The following is a 23,703-nucleotide window of genomic DNA, read 5'->3' as shown; positions in this document are numbered from 1 at the left end:
CCTTTAATGCTTTCTGCAGACAGATCCTAAATATGCTTTTCACGACATCCCATTTGTCTGCTGACCCTCTCTCATCCCTCCATTTCTCATCCTTCTATTCCTTCCTGTGTCTTTAGCCCCTTTACATTCCTCCTATTAGCTCTCCTGCCTCCCACCCAATCTCCGTCCCTTGATGATGCACCACCTCACTGCCCCTACATAGTGCTGCATCCATCTCCTTTGTCCCACTCCAGAGATGATTTCCATATCACCCTCCTCCCCCTCAATGTTGCCTCCCTCTCGTTATCCCAATGCTAACTTTGCATTGCCTGCCATGAATTGATGCTTTTTGCCCACATTGCCTCCCTTCCCTCCCCCCCCCCCCCCCCGACCACCACTGCTGGGCTCAGGTTACATTAAACCCTAGGGCACTGACAGAGATTCTCATCATTTTGTGGCTCTGGGCAAGACAAGTATTAGTGTTGGTGATCCAGAGGTAAGGAGGGAAATACTGTGGCAATTAAAGGGGGGGGGGGGGGGGGAGGCACATGGAGCATAGTGGAGGGTGGCAGAAAGGAGTAAGTGGGAAAACAGACAGGTGTAGAGCAGTGGTGTAGCCAGACCTATCATTTTGGGTGGGCCCACAGTTAATCTGGGTGGGCTCTTCCAATTCCTCCCCCTCTCACATTAGCTCAGTATTTCCTGTGTCTTTCCTAGCAGCAAACTCCCTCTCTGAATCTCCACGTCCTTCCATGACAGCTGCAGTGATTCATCTTTGCTGCCTGCGCCTGCTCCTGCAGGCTTCCCTCTACTGCATCCCACCAGTGAGGAAACAGGAAACAATGTCAGAGAGGGCAGGACGTGAAGGAGGGAGGGAAGGGGGAGATTTAAGGTTAGCCCCTGGACATCCCCTCTTCTCAAGGCTAGAGGCAACCAAAGACCTCGTGGAAACCCCAACAACATTATTTATTAACTCCCAACTCCTCCCCTACTATCATTCAACAACCAGGAACATTTTCCTCTGCAACTTGCCCAGGAACCCACTCCCTTGGGCTGGATCCTTTACCACCCACAACTTCAGAACCCTCCCCTCAGTAATTCTGAAGAGTTCTCTCATGATATTTAGTAATCCCCATTATAATGGGGGGTTACATACAGATACACCTAGGTGACAATCCCTGCTGCATGTAGCTTACAGTTTACTCGTGACAAACAAGTTGGAGATGTAAGATGGAGGTGAAGGAGTCTGTTACATGATTGTTCTTTCTCTGTACTTCTGAAGGGAGCAGAGAATACAGTAACCAGGGCCAACGTTTGCTACAGCCACAGCAATGCGGCCCTTATGATCATATCTTTATATAAGCTAAATCTGAACCACCATTGCAAAGAAAGAAAATGCTCCCTTTCTAATTAAATTATGCAATGCCTTCTGGTTTTCCTTAAAAGTTTGACATTCAGATCTGTCAAACATCTCCCCTCTCTTCCTGCATGCTATATCATTCACCAAGTATACCAGAGAGTGGGTGTTTCCCTAAGAGTCTAAAAACAAAAGAAGAAAACCATTGCAAATGTTCCTTGTGTTTAGGTGCGGTGTATAGTAGACATGTACTTTTTTCCTCACTGTCAGCTTTAATATGTTTAAGAGCTGATGGATACATTGGGATTTCCTAAGCCAGCAGGAATATAGTAGATTTAAAATAAGTGGGAGTACTGGCGACTGAGCTGGATGACTGGAAAACATGCAGAAAATACCATGCATTCAATTTCAAGACACCATAAAAGAGGAAGCCAATGGACCTACCTGTGCTTGTGCACCTGTGTGCATTGGTGGGTGTGGCGAGGTCTGGTGATGCGATGGGTGGGCATGGAGTTGCGAGTGGGAATGGTGGTGTGGGTGGTTCTGCTGGTGATGAGGCTGCGGGTGGGGCGGCTGGTGTGGTGGGTATGGATGATGAGGCGGCAAAGCCTGGTGCTGATGCGGATGCGAGTGCAGGTGATGGTGCTGTGTCTGTTCATGTCGGGAGCTCATCATGTCCATCATGTGACCCATCGTATTCATGTTCCCGTTGGACATGCCCGCAGGATGATGACTTAGTGCTGCCTTTAACCGCTGAAACAACAACAAGGACAAATATGTGGACTTTGGTGGCATGATGCACTTGAATTATACAAACATTAAAAGACATTGCAAATGCTCAATGTACCGTCAAATAAATTTAGGACAAAATTATTTGACCTTTACAGAGGCACCTTCCCTTGGCCAACTCAAATTCAAGCCATATTTGAAAGACTGCCCTATCTCCTACTTCCCCACAGGTGATAAATTACAATACATTAACATTTTAATAAAAAGGTTATTTTCTATACAGTTCGGGGGTGTGTTCTGAGTGTACAGTACTCAGCCATCCTCTATCCATACCATCTACTAAATTCGGCAGGTAGTTGACGTGGGGCATGCTCCTTTTGGCTAGGTCCAGTATGGCTAGAGGACCACACAGAAGATAAAGATTCTTTTGCTAATTACTAGATTCTAAGCTATGAATGAAATATCTGTCTGATCTTCAGCCTGCAGCGGTCAGCGCTTTTAAAGTCACTGACCACCACAGGTTGAATGTAACCTGTACATTCGATGCCGAGGCCAAGTTGAATATCCAGAAGTTATATGGCACTTGCATAGCTAACTGGACAAAAATAGACTGCCTTTTTTTGTGGCCTTGTCTGACCAGTGCTCATATAACTGCTGGCTCCTCCCCGGCACTAACTGCAAAGTGCCATGATTGCCAAAGGGGCTATTCAGTGGCACTGAATATCCAGGGATAGCCTGCTGAGTGGGGTTTAAGCAGGCAGGTGCCTCTCCTGCTCACTTAAATCTTGTTGAATATCGACCTTTATAGTTTTATTAAAAGTTATGCCCTCTATTTAGGTGTGTGTAGTACTCTAGCTCTATACATCCATATTGGTGGTGGTGGGGGGGGGGGGGGGGGGCATTATAGAAGCCAGAAAAGCCGAAGTACTTCTTCAAAGCTGTAACACTGTGCTTTAAATAGTATGTGTAACAGAACAATTAAAGAAAAATAAACGACTTATTACAAGGCAAGATATTATGAATTAATATGCCACTTTTTTACAGCAATAGATCTATGGCTTTTAAGAAGGACAATCACAGCAAGAAAACATAATTAACCATTTTACTTTCTTACAGTCCCTTCTCCCATCTCCATTTATCTGAAGACAGCGAGAAGCCTAAAATGCGTCTGTTTTCAGTAAAAAGGAGTCTCTATTTTTTTTCTTTAACTCAATGTTTACTGTTCTAAGTAAGGAGGGGGAGCAACTGCCCTGGATTGAATCCTGGTAAAGAAACAAGCTACCTACCTCACCCATCTGTACATGTTTAGATCAGTTCTGCAAAATGTGAACATTCAGGCACATTCATTCACATGAATACATACACTCATATATATGTATATACATACACATTTATATACAGACACATGCACACAAATGTACAGATGCACACATACAGTCATACACTTATACATACATATATGTACACACAAGCATATATATGTACGGATAGATACAGGTTTACACATACACATACACACATACACACGTACAGATACCCAGTACTGTCAGTTCAGGTGCTGGAGGCATGTCAATCTTACCTCCTTGACTGCAGGGTCACTGCTCAAGGGGAGCATTAAAAGTGCCTGATCCTTTGTGTGCCCTTTAGATTTGATCTTAGAGACTTCATTTAAGTGGTAGGTGTGCTACATGTGTGTTTACTTTGGGTGAGAAATATTTTAATAAGTTTCAAACAAATTATCTGTGCCTTCTATTTAGTTTGCAGATAAGAAATATGACTAGGGAGATATTGTGTTAATAGTCTTTTCTCTATTTCCTTTTTTTTTTTGGTCCTCTATATTTCAGGTTCTTTGCACCCCACCTTATTGTGGTCTAATTAAGAGGAGTTGGATATTTCTTATTATAATTAACCAAAATTGTTTATTTGGTGATATTCCTGTAATTCATATGCTCTGTGTTTCCGTAACAAGTTTATTTGGGTGAGAAATGTTGTTTTAAAAATACAAAAACTATTTTATTCTGTATGTAAAAACCATGGAATGGCTTTGAAAACTGCCTTAAAAAGACCTACAGCAGCACAATATTCTGCTGCATGTGCCTCTCACACTGCCAGCTGTATGGGTGCTGTAATGAGAGTAATACTCCTTTTGTCCAGCACAAGGGGAGCCTTTCTAGTAAAAGGTTTCTAGTGGATAAGAGTCAAGTCAATTTTATTCTTATATATCACTAATATCCCCATAGCAGGTTCAGTGCTGTTTACAGTCGTATATTATACTTTGAGAAGTAGTTTGCGGTACGTTTGGAGACTTGGGGCCCTGTTTACTAAGCCGCGGTACAGGCGCGTTAGTGCTTTTAGCATGGCTAGTAGGCACCCACAATATTCCTATGGGCGCCTACACAATTAGCGTGCCCTAATTTTGTGCGCGAGCTAAAAACGCTAGCGTACCTTAGTAAACAAAGCCCTAACTGGTTAATATACAGAGAGTAGTGTTTAAGAGTGGATAGATATTTTTACAATAGAGATTAACAATAGGAATTGCCCCAGATGTTATGGGAATGTTCTTTAGAGTGAATACTGCTGGCGTCGTGTGTTAGAGGCCTCCAGATGTGCCAGATATAAAGTCAGAATTATTTCACAGCTACTTGCTAGAATAGAGGGTAACGAGTACATGGAATGGCTTCCATGGCTAGCCTTCTTACCCCAGTGTAATGTACCTCAGCAACAGCAGGTCTTTATTTTATTTATTTATTTTTTATTTATTAGGATTTATTTACCGCCTTTTTGAAAGAATTCACTCAAGGTGGTGTACAGTAAGAATAGATCAAACATAAGGAATAAACAATTACAGAAGTAAAAATATTCAAATAACAATGCAAAGTATGGCGTGGAGGGGCATAATCGAACAAAAACGCCTATCTCCATGGGCGTTTATCTCCGAGAACGGGTCCATGAAGGGGCGGGCCGAATCGTATTTTCGAAAAAATGGACGTTTTTGAGCTGGGCGTTTGTTTTTTTTTAGCGATAATGGAAACTAAAAACGCCCAGCTCAAAAACGTCCTAATCCGAGCAATTTGGTCGTGGGAGGGGCCACGATTCGTAGTACACTCACCCCCCTGATATGCCAGGACACCAACTGGGCACCCTAGGTTAGTGCAGTGGACTTCAGAAAAAGCTCCCACTTGCATAGCTCCCTTACCAAGGGTGCTGAGCTCCCAACCCCCCTCCCCCAAAACCCACTACCCACAAATGTACAACACTACCATAACTCTTAGGGGTGAAGGGGGCACCTACATGTGGGTACAGTGGGTTTTGGAGGCCTCCCATTTACCAGCACAAGTGTTACAGGTGGGAGGGGGATGGGCCTGGGTCTGCCTGCCTGAAGTGCACTGTGGTACCCACTAAAAGTGCTCCAGGGACCTGCATACACGCAGGCCTCTAGGACTTGTTACTGCTGTATAGCATTGGCACACCAGTTGACACCTGAAGACTAATCTCTCCGAAAACGTCCTTTATTGGAATAAGCACGTTTACTCACAGTTAACTGCAGAGGTTGTGCCCCACTGGCAACGAGTCTCTCTGGTACTGAGATTAGTAGTAGGTCAGAGCTGGCAGAATGCTGTACAATGCCCTCTTTCAGCCACATTCAAGGTAAGAACTAAGTTGTCTAATGTGGCTAACACAGGAAAGGGAACTAAAACTGGCTTACAAAAATGGCCACTACCGCATGGACTACAACAGGAAACACAACAGGGCACACTCTGACCCAGTAGGCAGGGGGAAAAGCACCATGGGAGAAGAGCCTACCAACTACCAACATCATGAGACTGTAACACAAGCTAATGAAATCACGGAGCCCAATACCCTACACCCACCACAATGCAATGTTGATGTGACCCTGTAGTGCACCTGAGAGCCACATCTGACCCAGGGAAAGGCTGTGAGAGGATCGAACATATTCTGCTGTCATGGAGGTGGGTACGGAATTTGAGGCTGGCATACAGGCTGGGAAAAAAAGTTTTTAAAGTGGGGGTTTTTTTTGGTGGGAGGGGGTTAGTGACCACTGGGGGAGTCCGGGGAGGTCATCCTCGATTCCCTCTAGTGGTCATCTGGTCAGTTGGGGCACTTTTTTGGGACTTGTTCGTGAAAAAAAAGGGTCCAAAAAAAAGTGACCCAAAATAGCGGTAAAAACGCCTTTTTTTTTTTCGATTATCAGCTAAAGACGCCCATCTCTCCTCGGCTGCTAACCATGCCCCAGTCCCGCCTCCGACACGCCCCCGTCAACTTTATTCGTTTCCGCGACGGAGTGCAGTTGGAAACGCCCAAAATCGGTTTTCGATTATACCGATTTGGGCGCCTTTGCCAGAAAAACGCCCATCTCCTGATTTGGGTCGCAATATAGGCTTTTTTCTCTTTCGATTATAAGCAGGATAGTATACTACTTACAATGTCAACACAATACGTAATAGAATATTTATTTAGTTTATCTATCCAATCAGCACTTTGTGGAAAACAATTCACCCAAGGAAGCATTCAGCAAAACCGAATCAAATATAGGAATCCATACAAATTGGCTGAAACTGAAAACGAAGAACAGCTAATCTTGCAGGTTCAGGCAACGTGAAATGGTAACACATTTAATTCATGCAGGTTGATATGCAGCCAACTCAGACAACCTGAAAATGAAATGGTAATGGTCATGAGGGTATGGCCTGTAGGCCCTTGAATCTGCTCTAATATGGTCTTTCACCCAGCTGAAGTGACATCTGTTTTCAAGAACAACTCCACCCTGCAGCGCCATGGTCTGGATGGTGAGGAGCCTACAAATGGTTCCAGAGACTTTAAAGAGTGCTATACCAGTCAACCTCTCAGTGTGCATGCTCCAAAACCTAAAGGAGCTTGAATGCCCTTGCTATTGAGTATATCTATCTTCTATCAGGCTGATCCTGGCTGGCTAGCTAACTCTTATAAGCTTACAAATAAATCGTATTTGCAGCAGGAGAAAAGAACTACCCTTTTATGGCTTGAGTGACTTGGCAGCCCAGCTCTATAAATTTATTTGCAGGAGAGAATGCCACCATGTATGTAAGAACACATGCATCAAAATGGCACGGTGCAACTTTAAACTCACTGGTGCTAGGGAAGGGAAGCACCTATCTTCTGGAATGTGTGCTGCAGCAGCTGTAGCTGTCATTCACCAAAAACTTTCAGTCAGACCACTGTCAATATTTCAGATATGTAAGCTTGGGCAAACTGCAGCTACCTATCAGGAAAGTGGCTAGAAGTGACCCCCAAGCTTGACATTCCTGTCCTCCTGTTGCTGCTGAAGATATTGGAAGAGAGGCCAGCAAGCAGCCTGATGACCCCTACCAGATGAAGTGTCTGGGCAGTCTTACAGTGAATGCGCATGGAGAACATCTCTTCAAAACTAGGGTGTCTGGGTTGAACTGGGGAGAGAGAGGTGCCAGATTCTGGATGGAAGTGGGGAGAGAGAGGGGGCAGATGCTGGGTGGAGGAGGGAGTGAAAGAGGGCAGATCCTGGGTGGAAGGGTGGGAGAGAGAGGGGGCAGATGCTAGATGGAAAAGGGGAGAGAGAGAGGGGGCAGATCTTGGATGGAAAATGGGAGAGAAAGGGCAGATGCTGGATGGAAGTAGGGAGAGAAAAAGAGGATATATGCTAAATGGAGAGAGGAACAGAAAGGGCAGATGTTGGAAAGAAGAGGGAAGAGAGAAGGCAGATGCTGGATGGGGAGAACAGATGTCACATACTGGAGGGAAAGGGGAGAAAAAGAGGACACATGCTGGATGGAAGGCGAAGAGAAAGAAGGCGCACACTGGAAGAAAGAGGGCGCACGCTGGAAGAAAGAGAGCGCACGTTGGAAGAAAGAGGGCGCATGCTGGAAGAAAGAGGGTGCGCGCTGGAAGAAAGAGGACGCGCGCTGGAAGAAAGGGCGCATGCTGGAAGAAAGAGGGCGCACGCTGGAAGAAAGGGTGCATGCTGGAAGAAAGAGGACGCACACTGGGTGGAAGTGGGAGAGAAAGGGGGGAAATGCTGGATGGGGGAGAATGAGAGGACAGAGTTAGCAAGAGACTGGGAAATAATAGGAAGTGAAATAGGAAAGCCAGAATGAGAGAAGTAAATGGCAAGCTGTAGGTAGACACAGTAAAAAAAAAAAAAAAAAAAGGGAAATTGAAGACTATACACCAGGAAAGAACTAAATCTAGACATCTGGACAGAGGAAGAAAAAGAAATTGAAGAAAGCTGAAAGGAAAAGGAGAAGAAAGGAGAGAAAAGTGACAAATGGACAGGAAATCTTGGCAAGAGAGCTAAGACAACAATGAGGAAAGCAGAAACAAGAGACTGGGACCAACACAATTAGAAAAAGTAAAAGGCCAGACAACAAAAATGAATCTTATTTTTAGTTTAGGATAAAGTAGTGTGGTACCTGTGTTCATAAACATTAATAAATATAGAAAATTTAAATAAGGTGATATCTTTATTAGACTAATTTTAATATATTTTTGACTAATGTTTAGAGATCAAACCCTCCTTTCTCATGTCAGAACAGAATATCATAACAGCAGTATATTGTTTTAGCCCAATAAAATATTATTATTATTTAGATTTTGCTCACACCTTTTTCAGTAGTAGCTCAAGGTGAGTTACATTCAGGTACTCTGGATATTTCTCTGTCCCAGGAGGGCTCACAATCTAAGTTTGTACCTGAGGCAATGGAGGGTTAAGTGACTTGCCCAAGATCACAAGGAGCAGCTCTAACCACTAGGCCACTCCTCCACTCATCATCATATTTTCAATTTTTTGTTTTATTTGTATTTGTGTAGTGATTGGAATATGTCAGTATTTGAAATTTACATCTGCTATTTTTATATTTGCTCAGTACAGGGGGACATAAATCACTTTTTCATTGTAGTTGCACTGTGGCTTCTTGGGGATTCAGTTTAATATTTGCATATTTCTATTTTTAATTTGTGGTTAGTTATTCTATACTGCATGAGGGTCTGTGTCTGTGTATACGAAAGACACATGGTTTTTTGTAAGCATTAACTGTACAGGATGGATCTGTACTAACCTGGCTTCTTTAGTTTTCCAGTAGGGTTTATTGATGTTCTAGTACCTATTGCAATGTTTGTGGTGCTGTGTTTTCCTAAGTAGGTGCTTGTCATGTGACTCGTGGAAGTTACGCTACTATTTTGGTATGGTAGACTTGCTATTTAGGTCCTGAGTTACATCTGTAGTGTTTTTGTATTTATGCCTGGTACTAGCTCAAGGTAAGTTACATTCAGGTACAGAAGGTAATTTCCTGTCCCTGGAGGGCTTACAATTTAAGTTTTGCACCTGACCAATGGAGGGTTAAGTGACTTGTCCAAGATTTGCAGGAGCAGCAATGGCTTCCCCATTCTCAGCCTGCAGCTCTATTAGGTACAGCTAATACAGATGTTATCTATATTACTGCACATTAACTTAACATGGCAGATGATGTGAAGCAGTTAACGCCACCTCAAGAGGTTTCTCTAACTGCATCATGTTATCTGCCATTCAGTTGATGCATGGTGAATAGATTTCTTTTATATAATGGCAAAGTGCTGGGAACTCCACCAGCAGTTAACATGACTCACTTTAGTAAATAAGGCCTTTGGTGAAACAAATAAATCATATGAACTTTATTAATATAAGTGGGGAAAGAAAACATGTAAATGCTGCCCACCGTCACTGAGGCATGAAATGAACTAAACGAAAAAGCTCCCGATTGCTTCAACACTGCAGCTCCTTTTTACTAAGCTCAATTGAAACAACGTCTCCCAATTAAATAAAAAAAAAAAAAACTTTCCTTTCAGCAGACAAAATGCAAACAATTTACTGAATTCCTGGTGGGATTTGAGAGCTATGAGTATTGCAAGTGACTAATCTGACTGAAGAAAGAAAAATGTTTACAATACCATAAATATTTTTTAATTGCCAAGAGCAACTCATTGATGACAAGAAAAATATAACTTTCCAAGTGTATGCGAATGTGTACGTATTTCTGTCCATGTGTTACTCTATGCACATATGTATTTATAACATATGTCTTTGTGTGGCTGTAGCTATATTCTGCCCTGAAATGTCAGAACACAGTAACTCAAATTTTTGTCAGGACTAAGCTAACTCACCAGATGTCCTATAGTTATTGTGTATTTCTTAATATAGAAGTCATTTAACATTTGGATCCATTTTCAAGCCTGGAGCAAAAGCCCAGAACGCAGTATCGCTTGATAAGTGGGCGATATGTCAAGCCAGAACACAGTACTGTATTAGTTTTGGACAAGAATTACATCATGGGGATAGATTCCATCTTTTTTTTAATTATTATTTTTCTCATATTTATATTCTCAACACTGTGCTTTGGCTTTTCAGGGCAGTATTGTGTTCATCTGTACATGGAATCGTGTGTGCTTGTAAGGTTTGGTTTAGTTTATAAAAATTTCTATACTGTCTTCTGAAAAATCTCTGAGGGTTATCTGTAACCTACCCAGCCTAAAGTACACATGAATTCCACAGTGCATTATGGTAAAGGGAGGCGTTTAGCATGGGATTAAGAAACAACATGCGTATTCTGCACTTTCAAAGGTACAGGGGTTATTTCCCAGCCTACACTCAAAACAGGCAAGGTGTCCATTAGTCGCTGTATCCAAGAGTAATCATCAAAAGGAAAAGTACATCTGGCAGAGCTGTTTTGAAAATTGTCCACCATCTCTATGATGTATGCATAAATCCATTTCATATCCCCAGAACATAAGGGGGTAATTTTATGAAAGATTTTATGCAACTTGCTTCTCACAGGTCTCCCACTTAGCCATCTCTCTCCTCTTCAATCTGTTCAAAATTCTGCCGCACGACTTATATTTCGCCAGTGTCGCTATGCTCATATTAGCTTCCTCAAGTCACTTCACTGGCTCCCTATCCGTTTCCACATATAGTACAAACTCCTCTTATTGACTTATAAGTGCATTTACTCTGCAGGTCCTCAGTACCTCTCCACTCTCATCTCTCCCTACACTCCTCCCTGGGAACTCCATTCACTGGGTAAATCTCTCTTATCTGCTCCCTTCTCCTCCACCGCTAACCCCAGACTCCGTTCCTTTTATTTTGCTGCACCATATGCCTGGAATAGACTTCCTGAGCCGGTACGTCAAGCTCCATCTCTGGCCGTCTTCAAATCTAAGCTAAAAGCCCACCTTTTTCATGCTGCTTTTCACTCCTAACCCTTACTCACTTGTTCAGTACCCTTATTTTATCATCCCCACCTTAGTAATTCCCTTATCTCTTATTTGTCCTGTTTGTCCTAATTAGATTGTAAGCTCTGTCGAGCAGGGACTGTCTCTTCATGTTCAAGTGTACAGCGCTGCGTACATCTAGTAGCACTATAGAAATGATAAGTAGTAGCAGTAGTAAGTTAAGGCTGTTTTGCATGTAGAAAAGGACTTTTAGAAAATTACCCCACAGTATATGCATGGTGATAAAACAGCACATAGTTATTCACGTACCACATGTAGGCATTCTCAGAGCGGAGCAGGGGTTGAGTTGCAATATATGTACTGGTATATTTTATTAATTATACAGGTGCACACAGAGTATATGCACAAACTTACAGAACATGCAAATGTGTGTGTAGGGATTTACATGTGACACGTGTTTCAGAGAGCCTTTGTTATAAAAGGCACATAGGCGCCTATGCTGTCTTTGTAAAATAGGCTTAAAATTGCCCCCATTTGGACTTCTCACATAGGTGGCTTTTTATAACATCAGACCCAATGAGGGTAATTTTATCTCAGGGTCCCTAGTCAGTAAAGGCATATAGGTACATATATGCCTTTACTGACTGGGAACCCTGAGATAAAATTACTATGCATCTATAAAATGGCCTCCCTGAAAGTTTCCACACAGCATTAACACCTGCACAGAGGCAGGCGTAGCTTTAGCAAACAGACGTATAAGTATGTACTCCACCCCCCCCCCCCATTAGCTTTAGCAAACAGACGTATAAGTATGTACTCCATCCCCCCCCCCCCCAAATTCTGCCCATTCTTCATTCCCTGGGAACACCTACTTGTGTATTGCACAAAAGTTGTGTTCAATGTTCCCACTGGCAGTTTGATGAACACCTACTGAAGAATGTGAAATACTGTTTGACACGCTCAAGTCACTGATAAAAGATTTCCTGATGTGGCCAATTTCATGTGTAATGAATGTTTGCATATGTTTTAGGAAGCTGAAAATCTGTTTTAAGTGCATCAAGCCAAGATAAAATCCTCATTTACACATTTAAGTCGTAACATTTTGAAAATTTACCTTTAAATCCTAGGCATAGTTTGGGGTGCTGTTCACCACCTGACAAATGAGCTAATGCTGAATTAGGCCCCCTCCCCCCACTGTCAATCTCTGTCCCTCCTCTTCCCCCAAAATAGACTACTCTGATGCCTTAATCTCTTTCTACAGAGAAATCAGATATTTTCTTGGATAAAAAAAAGAGATCTATGGCTAGCATGATAAGGTTTGAGGGTAACGTGCTCTTTATCATGTCTGGGATCAGAAAGGAATTTATTTTTCACAATGCTGTTGAATTGTCTACAGACACAAAGTGATGTCTCCCCCTTCTTTTGAATTATCACTTATAAGCAGCTGTAAGGCACTTGGAAGAGAGTTCCGCTTGACATCTCTCACTGAACCTATATCTTCCCAATGATTATATATCTTTCACTAAATAAATAGGCCAAGCCATTCATTTGTATTCTACACCAACTTCCCTCTTCCCCACTGTCCCTATAATTTTCTAGGAGACACATCAAAATTTTACACACATTGGCCACCAACTCCATATCATCTGCAAACTCTAGGATGGACTTTGAGAGAGAAATAACAAAAGATTATCCAACAGTCCAGTCAGGAAATCAATCATTAAGAAAGTCCTAAACTGTATATGTGACCAATCGAAGGCATTAGTTTAACATATGCAATGTTGTCATCTATGAAACACCTGGATACTCAACGCTTTTTGATACTCTTATGTCCCACTCACACAGCAGGACGTCAGACTCACAGAAACAGAACGAAGCCTTGCGCCGGAAGAAGAGGACCTCGGCTGGCCTAAGTGTACCATGCAACATGTGTTGTACGTGCAGGACGTCAGACTCACAGAAACAAAACGAAGCCTTGCGCCGGAAGAAGAGGACCTCAGCTGGTGGGGGTTGGGGTCCCCCGCCAGTAGGTAGCGGACGGCGATGGCAGCAGCGGGGGGAGGGTTGGTGGCAGAAGGAGGGGTCGAGAGGGTCGTCAGCAGGGGGGTCCAGGGCCAAATCTATGGGGGCCCAGGCCTATACCAGGGATGGCCACTTTTTATCGCAGCTTAGTAAAAGGGCCCCTTACTGTAGTACGGAGGTCACAGTTCAAGCAACTGACCTTGCCCAACTTCTGCCAGCACTGTCAACAGGTATTGTACAGCACTGCTGCTAGTCCCTGATCACATTGGAGAAGATTCTATAAAGAGCACCAAAAATATGGGCGCTAAGTGCCAATTCTGTAACAGAAATTGCACATGAAATTGCTGTTGTAGAATAGGGCATAAGTTGGCTTATGCACACCTAACTTTAGGCGTGAGCACTTATGCTATATCAAAGGCTGGTGCCTAAGGGGCCCTTTTACTGAAGGGTTGGCGCACGGCAACAGGCTTGCTGTGTGTCAAACTGGAGCTACCACAGCCTTACGCTGGCACAGGCAGTAGTTCCACCCCTAGCGTGAACCATTTCCGGTGCTACAGAAACCCAGGTCTGATTTTCTAGCAGAGGTGTTACCCTGCGGTAATCAGGCAGTGTGCCAGGTTAGCGCAGCAGCCCTTACTGTCGTCACCTCAATGGATGGCGGTAAGTGCTGCCCCCCGAAATGGCCATTCGGCAAGTGCGAACTTACCACATGGCCATTCTTTTCTTCACCTTTTACCTGCTGAGGTAAAAAGGACCTCGGTGCGTGGCAAAAATGGCTGCTAGCCTAGGGGCCTTTTACTGCAGCTTGGTAAAATGGCCCCTAAATTTGGCAGTTGCACACATAAGTGATAGTATTCTGTAACTCATGTACAGAACTGCTAGACACGTCCCTGACCCATCTATGGATACACCCCCTTTGCAGTTACATGTTACAGTATTTAGGCACTATTTTCCAGATTCTATATAGCGTGACCAAAATTGTGCGTGCAAATCTGGTTGTAGTCTGGATTTACACACACAATTTAAATACTTAAGTCAATTAGCGCCAATAATTGCCACTTAAGCAATTAGAGATGCTAACTGGCATTAATTAGAATATACGCACACAACTTGCGAGGCATATTCTGTAAAGCAGCGTGCGCAAATTCCCAAAACAGGGTGTGGAATGGGCGGATCATAGGTGGTCCAAAAATCTAAGCGCACGGTTATAGAATACACCTGCTCCCGCTAACTTAGGTGCTGGTATTTGCATCTATTGGTGTAAATGGATGCGCCTAGAGTTAGGCGCAGGCATGGCCAACAGGCATATCGTATAAACTATGCTTAAATCTAGGTGCGCTCACAGAATACGCCTAGGCGGAAATATTTTTGGTGCCGATTTTTCAGGTGCCATATATAGAATGTAGTCCAATGTTTATAGTGTAGCACTAAGTGAAGTGACACACAAAACTATAAATTAGTGCCAATTAACACCACTTAAGGGCTATTACTGGTACACAAAGCCAATTGGTGCCATATTTAACACTCAAGTTAGGCGCACAAGCACTATTCTATAACTTGCATGCTGAAATTTGCACATTAGTTGGAAATTTGGGGACCTAACTTTATAGAATGATTGGGGTTACTTACTAACAGCATGCACTAACTCCATCAGCGATTCCTATGGGCTTCGTCACATTTGCCGCACCAGTATCGCTAGGGCGGCTTTGTAAAAGGAGCCCTTAGTAATTAACCACCAAGGTTTTGGTGTCCTCAGTTTTAATGTCTATACCACACAGATCCCCAAAACACTTTAGTATGCAGTGTCACCCTCAAGCTGCATCTACAACAGGGATGCTTTGTTTTCAAAAATGCTTTCCCATAAAAATTGGTTTATGTAGAATGGTTACAGTTGGGTTTAATTAAAGGAAAGTTGTGGGTCTCCAAAGCAAAAATTAAACTATATTTGGTGTACCAAGACCAAAGAAAATGTTTCAAGAAATTCTTCCAAGTTTCTGAATTCAGCTTTCCCCGATGTGGTTGACTCTTTGGATAACAGTTATTTCAAAGGAATAATATTTATTTGAAAATGACAGTTTACTAGAGTAAGTCACGGGCCCAAAGAAAACTGTAACCAACAGACAGGAACGTAAACCATTTTAAACAAGCACATTCTATCCAAGAAGATAATAATCAGGAGACGAGTTGCAGGTCACCAAACCTAGCGCATGTGACTAGCTTTCAAGAGTCAAATGTTCTTCATGGGACCAGATCGGAAGCATCAGAGATGACAAAGTATGAACACATCCAACATTGCAATGAACTCATTTCTACTGACTAGGGGAAGGGTATTCTAACTCTTGATCAGTGTTTTGAAAGGTGGTATACCTAGTGAACACAAACAGCTAAAGCCATGCTGACAAGTCTTAGTTACTCCAACCGAAGAGGTTTTGCCTGCTGATCTAGTTCTCCAGTTATGAGGAGACTAGCACATTGACCAGGTTAGTTTACCATACATATAATACACTATTACTACTACTACTACTTAGCATTTCTATAGCGCTACTAGGGTTACGCAGCGCTGTACAAGTTAAAACATGGGGAAGGACAGTCCCTGCTCAAGAGAGCTTACAATCTAAAGGTAACAAACTATGTAGTCAGTGTAGTCAGTGTATCATGAGTGGGGAAGGTGGTTAGGCGCCAAAAGCAAGGGAGAAGAGATGGGTTTTGAGTAAGGACTTAAAGATGGGCAGGGAGGGCGCATGGCGTATGGGCTCGGGGAGTCTGTTCCAGGCATAAGGTGATGCGAGGCAGAAGGGACGGAGTCTGGAGTTAGCGGTGGTGGAGAAGGGTACAGATAGGAGTGATTTGTCCTGAGAGCGGAGGTTACGGGTGGGGACATAGGGGGAGAGGAGGGTAGAGAGGTAATGGGGGGCTGCAGATTGAGTGCATTTGAAGGTCATTAGGAGAAGCTTGAACTGAATACGGTAGTGAATCGGGAGCCAGTGAAGCGACTTGAGGAGAGGGGTGATATGAGAGTATCGGTTCACGCGGTAGATAAGACGTGCAGCGGAATTTTGGACAGATTGAAGGGGGGATAGGTGGCTAAGCGGGAGACCAGCAAGGAGAAGGTTGCAATAGTCGAGATGAGAGGTAACGAGTGAGTGGACGAGGGTTCGGGTGGTCTGTTCAGAGAAGAAACTATTCATATCTATACACTAGGAAAAGAAGACTATAAGCTCAAAATACAAAAATTTATACAGACGTCAATATAGTAGAATTCTATTTATACTTGCATTATCACCAGGCTCTCTGTGGCCTAAGCAATGGCCAATGACTTCTAGAGAAAAAGACATGCTGCACATTTTTTCCAAGAAACACCAAGTTCTAAGCTCTGATCTCCAGTAAAACAGAATCGTATAAAAGGATTAAAAACATAATACCAATTATTTATCTATATTGATATATTATATTGACACACAGAGCTTATGCAAACATCTTGTGGGTTGCCTCAATATACTGAATTTATTTCCAGTCAGTATTGATGATCTTCCATACTGTAATTGAAAACAGTTTCTCACTAATTTGTGAAACTAGAGTGTTCAGATACAGTCAGTCCATTAGCTATCCTTTAAATAAACATACGCTGGGAAATTTGATTCTTACACTAACTTTGTCTAATTGCTATTGAGCTGTATTTAGCCAAATGTCAGAACTCATGGCCAAACCATATTAGAAGGAAAGACAGAAATAGCTGTTAGGTACTGGAAAAATTAATCAAGCAGCTACACTGAAAAAAAAAAAACGCATAAGAATGTCTGAACTCATTTGATCTGCAGCCTGAAACGCAAGCCCTGCCAAAATTAATAAATTGTTCACAATCAGAAACCAAGCCCTTGGGAAGCTCCCATGGGAATGGCAACAGCAGTGCAAATCTGTCATATCAAAAGTCACAGACAATCCCAACAAAAATACCAAAATAAATTGTTTCAGGACAAGTTTACTCAACCAAAGAGGACCGCACACAGTTCCAGGCTTCACTGCGGCCTCCTCGTTTTAATTACTCTGGTGTTGCCTCACAAGCTCTTAGTTACTGCAAAGTCACTTCTTTCCATAGATCAACCCCCAGTGGCATGACTGGATAAGTTTTAGGAAAGGAGTGTCCGATCTCAGCCCTTGCCCAGTCGGGTTTTCAGACTTTGTACAATGAATATGCATGAGATCTATTTGCATATAACGGAGGCAGTGCATGATATTGATCTCATGCATATTCATTGGGGAAAGCATGAAAACCCGACTGGATTGCGGCCCTCGAGGACCAAAGTTAGATACCCCTGTTTTAGACCTTGAACTAATTATGACGAGGGTTAAGTGATCTGTAGGTGGGTGATGCCATTCAAGATGGCTGGTATGGGCTAAGACAGTGGTTCCTAAACTTGGTCCTAGAAGCACCCCAGCCAGTCAGGTTTTTAGGATATCCACAATGAATATTCGTAAGAGAGATTTGCATGCAGTGCAGGCAATGTATGCAAATCTCTCTCATGAATATTCATCGTAGATATCCTAAAAACCTGACTGGCTGAGGTGCCTCCAGGACCAGGTTTGGGAACCACTGGGTTAAGAGGATACACATCCTTCATAAGAGAAGATGGAGAGTAGATACACATGTGTCTTTCACAAAGAATTTTATCAGATCTTACCCTAGGCTTAGGCTACAAATAAACTTCTACTACAGTTTAACATCGCCCTCCTGCTTGTTGTCCTGTATCCTATCCTGCATTAATGTTTATAGGCTCATTAGTATAGGGTCCTGTCACCCTTTGCCTTGAGTGTTTCCTTTATTTATTCCTTAAATCTTTGTTTCAAATTCTTTCACATGAGTTTAGTATTCAGTACTGTGAACACCAAAGGCACTCTAAATTCTTTGTAAATCACACTAATCATAACTAATAACAATATTCTTGTATTTGACACTAAAATAAATCCATGAGAAAATAGTTACTACAATATAATGGATAAACCGATTTACTCTTCACTTTTGGAACACTGGATCCAAACACTGGTTCATAAATTTTATAAGCATTGTTAATACTCAAGAGACTACTAAGCACATATCTATATATATAAAAGGCACCACTGAAGCCTCCAGCCGGAAGTGTGAAGCGCCACAGATATCCGGTTTCCCCATGAGTGAAGGAAAACAGCACAGCACGAAATCTCACACAGTGAAGGACTCAGAGGGAGGAGGGGAGAGAAATGCCCTCACTCTCTCTGTAACAAAAACACAGAACAGCAGGAAACAACACTGAAGGACTGGACTCGGAGGGGGGAGGGGAAGGGGAGGGAGAGAGGGCAGAGGGCAGGGACACACACACTCCCACATGCACACTCTGAAGAAAACCTTGCTAGCCCCCGTTTCATTTGCATCAGAAACGGGTTTTTTTTACTAGTCTACAATAAGAACTCAAACATAGCAAAAAACCAAACCAAACCAAACCAAAACCCCTCTCTGCACCCTGCTTTAGACAGCCTGCCCAGATGTGAGGATTCTGAGCTACAAACCCTCAATCCTACCCTCCTCTATTATGGGTACTTATGTGTGTTAAACATCTCTCTCTCCGTCTCTCTGTGTAGACAACAGCCTAGTGCTGGGAACTTTACTTAATAAATAATACAACAGCAAAAATAAAAGGAAAATTTTTCAAAGAAACCAGCATAGTTGCAAACTCTTTGAAAATCAGCTGGGGGAAAGTACCTGTAGAGTTATGTGCCTGCTTCTTCTGTGGGCACTCTTCCACACATTGCTTTTTACATTAAAAAAACTATTTTATTTATTTGCTGCATTTGTACCCCACATTTTCCCACCTATTTGCAGGCTCAATGTGGCTTACAATATGTTAAACAATAATCACATTAGTGGAATAAGAATTTCAAAATATAGTTAGAAATAAGGTGCATAAGACTATCATGAAAAACTTATGATCTGTAAATTCGACTATAATTCTATATAGATCACAACATCAGGCAAAAGACATGGACAAAATACAACACAAAACCAGAAAACAAAATATTAAAATCTGCGTGTAATACAACAGAATCAAACAAAACTAATGTCTATGTTTACTAAGGTATGCTACAGACGCATTAGTGTTTTTAGAACGTGTAAATGATTTACATGCATTAAACACTAACGTGCCCGTAGAAATGTATAGGCGCATTAGCTTTTAACATGTCTTAATGTTAAAGGTGTGTTAGAACGCTAACGCACCTTAGTAAACACACCCCTAAATGTATTGCTCAACTAAATGCCTAGTCAAACAGTGCTTTCAGGGCAATTAGACTTTGCTTTAAGATTATCAGGAACAGATTTCCAGAGCAAAGGGCCTGCGACAAAAGCTACCAAGCCTGTGTCAAAACCAATTTGGCCATTTTAAGAGAAGGAAGCACTAACTTATGGAACAAAGAGTAATCAGAGGTTCAGATCAAACTAACTTCCCTCCCAAAACTTGGGCCACCTCCCACCAAAGCTCTGGGTATCCAAGATGACGTGCTGACCAATAGGAAACCAGTGTAAAGCCCTGAGTTTTTTTTTTTGGGGGGGGAGGGGTTAAGATGTTTTACAGAAGGTGCCTTATTTTGTCTTCTAGATAAAAATCACACACACTATTGACAATACAGTCAAGTTCATGCACAGTGCTTTGATCTGCAAACTCAGTAAAATAATTATATTTACAAATTCCGCACACTGTTAATGTCATTTGCACCAACTAATTCTTGAGGCTGGGTACAATATTTGTTGTAATAGCTGAAGCTGCATCCATATGCAGGTATAAAACTAGCTAGAATTAATTGTTTATGATGATATCAAAAATGTGAGGGTGCTGGACATAGCACCTTCCATTTAAAAAAAATAATGATCAGCCATCTTATATTTCAAAAATCCAACATCTCTTCCAGTTGGCTCCTATCCAGATAAGATGTTGCCATCTGTTCTCTGTCACCTTTTGCCCCCTTTTTCTTTCCCTCCTCACCATTCATCCAATCACACATCACTTAAATTCACCATTCCCCACACCCCCTCCTCATCTTATCTTATTTGGTTTGATTTATTACCTCTAAATGTACAATATACAATTACTTATCACCATAAACCTTCCTAATCTCACAGCCTTATTTCTACCCAGTGCATACCTAGAATATAATAATTTAACTGCCCATATTCCAAAGATTTCCCCCTCACCCTCTATTCTTGAAGACAATCCACTTCACTTTTCCCAATAAAACCATTAATCACCTCCCATATCCACCTCCCACCCCCAATCACATTCCTATGACAACCTTAAGAGGAATTAAGTTTATGTGGTTGTGCATGTCTGGGGTTGAGAATTATGTCTGACATCACAAGGGTTTTGATATAGAGATCAGAGGAAATTTTAGGAGGTAGGGAGTGGTGAATCAATAGATTTCATTTTCTGTTTGCTGTGAACTTGGAAGCAAATGTGTGATGAGGATTGGGCAGCTTAGGGGTTAGAGGTTGAAGTTTTATATAAACTAGTTAATTTCTCTATTGAATTTCTTGTATCTTCATTTGAGCTTTACAAATAAACTTGCAATCAAGTGTAAATAAATAAATCTTAGGGGCATTCCTTGGTCACAGGGGCCATGTACCAGCAAAGCAGGGTTAAGATATGGGCAAACTAGGCAAATGCCTAGGGCCCAAATTATAAGAGGCTGCTTCTCAGTTGTATAATTCAATCGTTCCCAAAGAAAGTTTTTGTGCTGCTAAGTCAGCTACTGTCAGAAAGAAGATTTGGGGGAAAAGGGGAACCAAAGCTACTGCTGCTTGCAGAGAGCTTCCCGCTTCATGTGCACTGTCTTCCAGTCAGCAGGAAGAGTCGGTGAGCAATGCTTCTTATCTGCTACTTCCACTTCTGCCACTTTGCAGTCAAAACCACATAGGGTCCTCTTTGTGAACATTTTTAAATGTGTATAAACAGATCAGGGGCGTAGTCAGACACTCAATTCTGGGTAGGCCAGAGCTCATAGTGGGTGGACACAACAACCCTGCCCCCGCCCAGCATCTCTCTCCCTCTCTCGCAGGTGATAGGGTCTCTAATCTACACTCCCTCAACCCCCCCCCCCCTCACACACACACACACACATATCTTTTAAATCCTTCAGAGCAACTCATACTTGCTGCTTGCACCAACTCCAAGCCTCCCTCTAACAACTTCCTGGTTCCTTCAGGAATTACATAAGTACATAAGTATTGCCATACTGGGAAAGACCAAAGGTCCATCAAGCCCAGCAAACTGTTTCCAACAGTGGCCAATCCAGGTCACAAATACCTGGCAAGATCCCCAAAAAGTACAAAACATTTTACACTGCTTATCCCAGAAATAGTGGATTTCCCCCAAGACCATTTAATAATGGTCTATGGACTTTTCCTTTAGGAAGCCGTCCAAACCTTTTTAAAACTCTGCTAAGCTAACTGCCTTTCCCACATTCTCTGGCAACAAATTCCAGATTTTAATTACACGTTGAGTGAAGAAACATTTTCTCCGATTCGTTTTAAATTTACTACATTGTAGCTTCATCGCATGCCCCCTAGTCCTAGTATTTTTGGAAAGCGTAAACAGACACTTCACATCTACCCGTTCAACTCCACTCATTATTTTATAGACCTTTTTTATATCTCCCCTCAGCCGCCTTTTCTCCAAGCTGAAGAGCCCTAGCCGCTTTAGCCTTTCCTCATAGGGAAGGCGTCCCACCCCCTTTATCATTTTCATCGCCCTTCTCTGCACCTTTTCTAATTCCACTATATCTTTTTTGAGATGCGGCGACCAGAATTGAACACAATATTCAAGGTGCGGTCGCATCATGGAGTGATACAAAGGCATTATAACATCCTTATTTTTGTTTTCCATTCCTTTCCTAATAATACCTAACATTCTATTTGCTTTCTTAGCTGCAACAGCACACTGAGCAGAAGGTTTCAACATATCATCAACGACGACACCTAGATCCCTTTCTTGGTCCGTGACTCCTAACGTGGATCCTTGCATGACGTAGCTATAATTTGGGTTCCTCTTTCCCACATGCATCACTTTGCACTTGCTCACATTAAACATCATCTGCCATTTAGACGCCCAGTCTCCCAGTCTCATAAGGTCCTCTTGTAATTTTTCACAATCCTCCCGTGATTTAATGACTTTGAATAACTTTGTGACATCAGCAAATTTAATTACCTCACTAGTTACTCCCATCTCTAGGTCATTTATAAATATGTTAAAAAAGCAGCGGTCCCAGCACAGAACCCTGGGGAACCCCACTAACTACCCTTCTCCATTGAGAATACTGACCATTTAACCCTACTCTCTGTTTTCTATCTTTTAAACAGTTTTTAATCCACAATAGAACACTACCTCCTATCCCATGACTCTCCAATTTCCTCTGGAGTCTTTCATGAGGTACTTTGTCAAACGCCTTCTGAAAATCCAGATACACAATATCTACCGGCTCACCTTTATCCACATGTTTGTTCACCTCTTCAAAGAAATGCAGTAGATTGGTGAGGCAAGATTTCCCTTCACTAAATCCATGTTGACTTTGTCTCAATAATCCATGCTTTTGAATATCTCTGTAATTTTGTTCTTAATAATAGTCTCTACCATTTTGCCTGGCACCGACGTCAGACTCACTTGTCTATAATTTCCTGGATCTCCTCTGGAACCTTTTTTAAAAATTGGCATTACATTGGCCACCCTCGATTTTAAGGATAAATTACATATTACTAACAATACCTCCACAAGCTCATTTTTCAGTTCTATCAGTACTCAGTACTCTGGGATGAATACCATCCAGTCCAGGAGATTTGCTACTCTTCAGTTTGTAGAACTGCCCCATTACATCCTCCAGGTTTACAGAGAATTCATTAAGTTTCTCCGACTCGTCAGCTTCGAATACAATTTCTGGCGCCGGTATCCCACCCAAATCTTCCTCGGTGAAGACTGAAGCAAAGAATTCATTTAATCTCTCCGCTATGGCTTTGTCTTCCCTGATCACCCATTTTACTCCTCGGTCATCTAGCGGTCCAACAGATTCTTTTGCCGGCTTCCTGCTTTTAATATACCTAAAAAAATTTTACTATGTGTTTTTGCCTCCAACGCAATCTTTTTTTTTTAAGTCCCTCGTTTTTTGAAGTCCCTCGTAGCACTTTGCATTTGACTTGACATTCCTTATGCTATTTCTTATTATTTTCAGTCGGTTCCTTCTTCCATTTTCTGAAGGATTTTCTTTTAGCTCTAATAGCTTCCTTCACCTCACTTTTTAAACACGCCGGCTGTCGTTTGGTCTTCCGTTCTCCTTTTTTTAATACGCAGAATATATTTGGCCTGGGTTTC

The 23,703-nt window shown here is 42.3% G+C and overlaps 1 protein-coding gene across 1 annotated transcript in view; it reads right to left on the bottom strand.

Annotated features, from left to right (window-relative positions):
• The window catches only part of CREB5 (cAMP responsive element binding protein 5), a 245,152-nt gene that overhangs the window by 26,182 nt on the left and 195,267 nt on the right, over positions 1–23,703 (bottom strand). The window contains exon 4 of the mRNA XM_030189971.1: positions 1,781–2,089. Within this exon, the coding sequence (XP_030045831.1) occupies positions 1,781–2,089 (309 nt within the window). The remainder of the gene's footprint in view (positions 1–1,780; positions 2,090–23,703) is intronic.

Source organism: Microcaecilia unicolor, chromosome 1, assembly GCF_901765095.1.
Source record: "Microcaecilia unicolor chromosome 1, aMicUni1.1, whole genome shotgun sequence".
In the NCBI taxonomy this organism is placed as follows: Eukaryota; Metazoa; Chordata; class Amphibia; order Gymnophiona; family Siphonopidae; genus Microcaecilia; species Microcaecilia unicolor.
This window is presented reverse-complemented; position numbering and strand designations above follow the sequence as displayed.